The sequence below is a fragment of the Armigeres subalbatus genome, chromosome 3, assembly GCF_024139115.2.
Source record: "Armigeres subalbatus isolate Guangzhou_Male chromosome 3, GZ_Asu_2, whole genome shotgun sequence".
Classification (NCBI taxonomy): Eukaryota; Metazoa; Arthropoda; class Insecta; order Diptera; family Culicidae; genus Armigeres; species Armigeres subalbatus.
Window position 1 is genome coordinate 258,051,060 of NC_085141.1, and position 7,063 is coordinate 258,058,122.

Below are 7,063 nucleotides of genomic sequence, written 5' to 3' on the forward strand. Positions count from 1 at the left end.
GGTTCAGCAGCCTATCATCAACCAACGACACATTTTGGACGTATAAAAAATTGTTTAGGAAGCAATTTAGCATAATCTAACATTAATGTGGACCAACATTTGGAAAGGGCGTATATTTTCCTAGATTGCTTATATCAATGTTACACACAAATGACCAGATTTACAAAATTGTGATGTTTGATGGACTATTGTAAATTTTTCTGAACTATGAAGTCTGAAACATAAAAGAGCGTTTCGTTCACCGAGAAAATAAATTAATGAATGTAAAGATTAAAATTTGTTTAGCAAAAATAAAAATTGGAAGTCGATTTTTTTATCAAATAAACATTTTGATTCCAAACGATGAAGCTCGGTAGGTAATTTCATTAGGGGGATTTCCGGTAAACGCACATTTAAAGAATAATAAATATTCCGCTTTTTTATTTTTTCTTCAATTTTATTTGTTTAATTTAATTTGTAAACTTAGTCGAACAATTCAAAGACTTTTGGGTCTTCATCTGAGTTGGAATATTTTTAGCCAGGATTTTATTATGAGCGATTGGTATAAAAGAATTTTGTGTGCCAATTATAGTTTTTTGCTTTTTTGAAAAGTTCATCAAACTTTTGTTGAGTACCGTCGTCGGGGATGACAATGGGTCACTGTTTGAACGATTTTGCTCTACGCCCTCGAAGCTCGCGGTGAGAGCGATGACCCATTCTCACCCCAGACCTATTGCCACCCCCGATGGCGGTATTATATAACAGAAATGTAATATAGTGATATTTTTGTTTGATTGAAAACGTGCCCAATCGCCCATTCGTACAACTCCCGAGGAGTCTTGATAGTATTTCCATAATCTTTGGCAAGAGTCGCTCGTTTTGCCATTCGTTTGAGAGGACCACCAATAGCTTCGCAAGGGCCTTTTCCGTGCGATGTTGTAGAAAAGTTCCATTCTGCTTCTAAGCCATGTTTTGAATTTAAATGTTCCTTTTATTTTTATAATGTGCTGCAGCTCACCCAGACATAAAAGTAATTTTTGTAAAATCGATCGACTGTTTCAAAAAGTCAATTAGTTTTGAAATGAATAAGTGAACAGCTTTTGTGTCATGGGTCATTACTTCTGATTAATAAAGCTAACGTTTTCTAATTTACCGTTTGTTTTAAAGTAAACTTCGAATGGATGTATTGTTGCCTGGGAATTATTCCAACCTTGAGCAGCATTTTGGATAATGAATGGATAATTTTCAGATAAATCTAACAGTACAAGTGTATTGTTGTTTGCAAATAATGTCATAAGTTATAAGTTTTTCAATTTTTTCAATAAAATACGATACAAAATCATCTACAGGCTTTATAACGGTTTCTAAATTACACCGTTCAGTGGTTAGCCTTTGCTGAAAAACAACATCTCCTTTTCCACTACTACAATTAAATATCACTCCAGTTTCGTTTCAGCTTTCGACATTGCCCGTTTCCAAAGTAATTATTTTTTTGTAATTGTTTTTAAGTTACTTCGATATAAAAAGTCAAATAAACATAAACCCTTTTCAAATGTTGGTCCACAATTGTGTTAGATTATGCTAAATTGCTTCCCAAACAAATTTTTATACGTCCAAAATGTGTCGTTGGTTGATGATAGGCTGCTGAACCTATAATTGGCGCTGTAGGCATAAAACACGCTGATAAATTTTCACTCAATATGGACATGAAAAAAGTTTTTGTTAAAAAAACTTTTTTTCCTTAAATATGTCACAGAAACATTATTCCCAGAAAAGTTAGATAATTAAAATACCTATCTGCAGAAAAAATTTCATCGATTTCTGAGATGAGGTTTTTTGTAACATCGATTTTAATTTTTAAAACTAATTTTTCAGTGTAGAAATTGGTATTTTATTTTTGGATATTTTTCCAAAAAACTTCTGGGAATTTCACGACAGTCCGCCATACAACACTTTTTTGTAGGTCTTGTCATTTTAGAGTTACACAGGTTTATAAAAAATCCATGAAAAAAATTAGGCCCTCATCAAATGTTACTCTTGACAATTTTTGAAAAAGTAAGTATGCAGAGTGGCTTAGAAATACCATATCTTTATGCCCACCAAGTTTCATTCGATTCTGAGATGGTGCTGCCAGCCCCATAGAAGGGTTGGCGCGAAATTCGTCGGCAGTGAAATGCAGGCTTATGCATCCTTCCAATGTGCCTGGAATCCTTTCTACGTTGAAAATGCTATATGGTGATCCTGAAGTAATAGTGCACAACCTGATAGCGAAGATTAGTGCAGCTCCTGCTCCGAAGGTGGATAGGTTGGATACGATCATCGAGTTTGCATTGACAGTGCAAAATCTTTGCGCAACAATCGATGCTTGCTAAGAGTATTCGTATAACATGGTTCTTCTCAGAGAGCTGGTAGATAAACTTCCGCCTCCAATAAAGATTGATTGGGCCAAGCATCGTCGTTCTATTCAGGTAGTGCACCTATCTGTGTTCGCTGATTGGCTATACGATCTTGCAGAAACTGTTTGCCCTATTGCATCGCTGCAGAGCGCCCGCTCCGGCAAAAACGGATCTGTGTTTCTAAATGTGCATAGTGAGGAACAGAATACAACACTCTCTCCAACTCTCGAAACTACTGCTACTCAAGAAGGTCCGACCGTGAAACTGTGCCTCGCATGTGGAGGCCGTTGTACTGAACTCGTTAAATGTCAGCGATTCTTGGATTGCACATACAATTCCAGGTGGACCATTATTAAAGAAAATGGAATATGCAGGAAGTGTTTGAAGGGCCACAAAGGAGCATGTAAATTCCAAAAAATATGCGGACAAAACGCAAACGGTTGTACATTCAAACATCACCCTTTGCTTCACAATACTCAGCGTGTCGTGACAGTCAACAAGGATCCGAATCTTAGAGAAGAACACCACTTGAACCCTCCAGCAACTGGTAGGAAACCCAACGACCGTGAATGTAATGCTCATCATAAATCCGTTTCTAGAACGTTATTCCGCGTTGTGCCAGTCATGTTGTACGGTCGTGATAAAGTACTTAAAACCCATGCCTTTCTAGACGATGGATCAGCATTTACTCTAATGGATGAGAAATTGGCTACAGAGCTCAACTTGAGGGTGAAATCGAGCCCATTTGTTTGAGATGGACGGGAGATAACCAAAGATATGAGAACAAATCAAGAAGGGTGCAGCTAGGAATTTCGGGAGCTGTTGAAACCTCAAAAGGTATCATTTGAGAGAAGTACACACTGTTCCGAATCTTGGACTTTTCCACCAAACCCTTTGTATGGAAGAGCTAGTTCGTCAATATAGTCACCTCAGAGGAGTTCCAGCGCAGTCATATAACAACGTTCAACCTCGACTACTAATCGGAAGCAATAACGCTAATCTCGGCTATGCACAGAAAGGTCGGGAAGGAAAAATGTTCGAGCCGGTCGCTACAAAAACCCGCCTTGGTTGGATTATCCATGGTGGCTCGGATGGTGGTGAATTTAGCGGACACCACAACTGGAACGCGCACACTTGTTGCAAAAATAACGACGACGAACTGCAGCGAGCTATGCTGGAATATTTCTCGTTCGAAAATATAGGAATCTCTAAGCCAAGTCATCTCGTCTTGTCAACCGAGGATCAACGAGCATATGCAATTTTGCAAACAATGACGCGATCTTCAAGCGGTCGTTTTGTAACTCGTCTTTTGTGGAAGTTTGATGAATTCCGGCTTCCAAACAGCAAGCCATTAGCTCTCCAACGTTTTCGGTGTTTGGAAGCTAGAATGAAACGAGAACCTGAGCTAGCAGTGATTTTACAGGCAAAAATCAAGGACTATGTCAAGAATGGTTATATTCGTAAACTTAGTTCGGCCGAAATAAAACAACCGAAATCTCGAGTGTGGTATCTCCCAATATTCCCTGTTTGTAACCCAAATAAACCCGGGAAGATAAGGATTGTGTGGGATGCAGCTGCTAAAACTCAAGGTGTATCCCTTAACGCTATGCTCCTTAAAGGGCCAGACCAGTTAACATCCCTAAACTCTGTGCTACAAACATTCCGTGAAAGAAAGGTGGCCATTTGCGGAGACATCCGTGAAATGTTTCACCAAACACTCATCGCTGCTGAAGATCAGGACTGTCAACGCTTTCTTTGGAAAGAGAGAACAACCGATACGGAGCCCAGTACATATGTCATGCAGGTTATGACGTTTGGTGCATCTTGTTCGCCAAGTTGTGCACAGTATGCAAAAATTTGAACGCAAAGGAGCACGAAGGACAGTTTGCTGCGGCAGCTGAAGCGATTACGAAGAAGCATTATGTGGACGATATGCTTGCCAGCGTTGAAACGGAAGATGAAGCGATCAAACTAGCATTAGATGTGAGGTACGTGCACGCTCAAGCTGGCTACGAGATGCGAAATTGGCTTTCTAACTCTCCAATTGTTCTCAAAGCATTGGGCGTAGATAGCACAGGCGAGATGAGTCTCAATATTACCTCCGAAGTAGCAACCGAAAAAATCCTGGGCATGTGGTGGTGTACAACAACCGATACGTTTACTTATAAGCTTTCTCCGAAACACGATCGTATGTTACTAGCTGGAATGCGGAAACCAACAAAACGGGAGATGTTACGCACGTTAATGGCAATTTTCGATCCATTAGGACTGATTTCCAACCTTCTCATTCTGTTGAAAATTCTTCTGCAGGAGATCTGGCGTTCAGGAATAAGTTGGGATGAAGAAATTCCAGATACACTCAACGATAAGTGGGAGCACTGGTTACTGATTCTTCCCCAGGTACAGTCTATTAGAATCCCACGATGTTATCGCACTACAACAAGCTTGGGAGACAGCACAAAAGTTCAATTACACACGTTTGTGGATGCCAGCGAGTATGGTTACGCTGCTGCCGTCTACCTTCGTTTCGAAGAGAATGGCTATGTGGAATGTTCAATCGTCTCAGCAAAAGCAAAAGTAGCACCGCTGAGGTTCATCTCTATTCCCAGGTTAGAATTGCAGGCTGCAGTTATAGGTGCCAGACTGGCGGAAGCAATAGTACACTCTCTTTCGCTCAACATAGAAGAACGAATCTACTGGACGGACTCCCGAGATGTTCTGTGTTGGATTCGATCGGATCACAGACGTTACTCACAATTCGTTGCATTTCGGGTTAGCGAACTATTGGAAACAACTACGGTTTCGAGCTGGCGGTGGGTAGGAACGAAGGACAATGTTGCTGACGATGCGACCAAATGGAACCGAAAGCCTGATCTCGAAAGCAACAGCAGATGGATTAGAGGACCAGATTTTCTTTGGAAAGACCCTGAAAGTTGGCCGAAAGAATCGTTTCACAACAATAGCACGAAAGAGGAATTGAGAGCCCATCTTAACTATCACGCAGCTACAATAACTCAAGTAATTGATTTGAATTATTACGGAACGTGGAGAAAACTTCTTCGCGTCACAGCGATGGTATTTCGTTACATAAGCAATCTTCGGGAAACTGTCGCACAGCAGACACGAAACAACAAACCGCTATCCATGGCAGAACTACAAAGAGCATCAATTCATCTCTACAAACAGGTGCAAATCGAGGCATATTCTGAGGAGATCGCGATTCTTGCAAGCGGTAAACGAGAAATAGCGAAAGCTAGTCCTATATTCAACTTCACACCATTCTTGGACGAGCTAGGAGTATTACGAATGCAAGGGAGAATTGGCAACTGTGAATATGCTTCAATGGATACAAAAAATCCTATCGTTCTGCCGAAGGATCACCACGTTACAAGACTCATTGTACTAGACTACCACGTCAAGTATCATCATTGCAATAATGAAACGGTGGTCAACGAGATACGTCAACTCTATCACATTCCAAAAATAAGAGTTCTGTGCAAAAGTGTAAGAGCAAGCTGTCAACAGTGTAAAAACCAACGAGCAGTACCAAACCCTCCGTTGATGGGCAATCTTCCAGCAGCGAGACTTGCGGCTTTCGCTAGACCATTTTCGTATGTCGGGGTCGACTATTTTGGCCCGATTTCTGTGGCAGTTGGACGAAGACTCGAGAAGCGATGGGGGGTACTGATAACATGTCTAACAATACGAGCTATTCATGTGGAAATTGCGCATTCTCTAAATGCCGACTCGTGTATCATGGCTCTGAGGAACTTTATGGCTAGGCGAGGTGTACCAATACGTATTTTCAGCGATAGAGGCACGAATTTCGTAGCAGGTAGTAAAGAACTCGAAGCAGCGTTGAAAAACATGGACCAAGACCAGGTGATACGGGAGATTGTAAGCCCTAACACTGATTGGGAATTTATTCCCCCTGCCTCTCCACACATGGGAGGAAGTTGGGAGCGATTAGTGCGGTCCGTCAAAGTCAACCTGCAGAAGATGAAACCTCAACGTAACCCGACAGATGAATCATTGCGCAACATACTAATCGAAATTGAACATACTGTCAATTCGCGTCCTCTGACGTTTGTTCCTGCCGAGGACTTCGATGCTCCTGTTCTCACTCCAAATCATTTTCTCATGGGATCGTCAAACGGACTGAAACCTGCAACACCTCTCGACGATAGCTGCGGTATACTAAGACGAGCATGGCGTGCTTCTCAAGCGGAGGCAAACCTTTTCTGGCGAAGATGGATACGCTACTACCTTCCGGAACTAACTAAGCGCTCAAAGTGGTTCGGTAAGGTCAAACCGATAGGTGTGAACGACGTAGTCGTAATAGTGAACGCCGGCCTACCCAGAAACTGTTGGCCTATGGGGCGTGTTATTTCGGTGAAAGACAGCAAAGATGGCCAGGTAAGATCGGCAACCGTGCAGACCCGAACGGGAATCTATGAACGACCAGCCACAAAGATAGCTGTACTTGATGTTCGACGCGATGGATCAGTAAGCCAGGACATAGGCGTACGTGGGGGGGAGTGTCACGACCCCTCGGTCGGCGCGTCGCTTCATCTGGGATTGACAACGGAACGTCAAGCGTGAAACGTCAAACACCGGGCTCTCGGACGGGATGACGGGACCACTTTTCGCTGACAATAGTTTGGATGATAAACAGAGGAATTGGTATG

General features: G+C 41.9%; 1 protein-coding gene across 1 annotated transcript; it reads left to right on the top strand.

Annotated features, from left to right (window-relative positions):
* The first annotated feature begins 2,204 nt into the window (after positions 1–2,204).
* On the top strand, positions 2,205–6,832 carry LOC134222427 (uncharacterized). The gene is made up of 5 exons (XM_062701576.1): positions 2,205–2,276; positions 2,856–3,104; positions 3,391–4,162; positions 4,222–6,567; positions 6,681–6,832. The coding sequence occupies exons 1-5, from the start codon at positions 2,205–2,207 to the stop codon at positions 6,830–6,832; spliced, it is 3,591 nt and encodes a 1,196-aa protein (XP_062557560.1).
* Positions 6,833–7,063: the final 231 nt, after the last annotated feature.

Bases quoted from the DNA above. Each gene is read 5' to 3' on its own strand.
- LOC134222427 (XM_062701576.1), top strand. From the start codon at position 2,205: ATGCTATATGGTGATCCTGAAGTAATAGTGCACAACCTGATAGCGAAG. The intron at 2,277-2,855 runs GTGGATAGGTTG...CACAATACTCAG, and splicing joins GTGCAGCTCCTGCTCCGAAG to CGTGTCGTGACAGTCAACAA. The intron at 4,163-4,221 runs GTACATATGTCA...AGTTGTGCACAG, and splicing joins AACAACCGATACGGAGCCCA to TATGCAAAAATTTGAACGCA.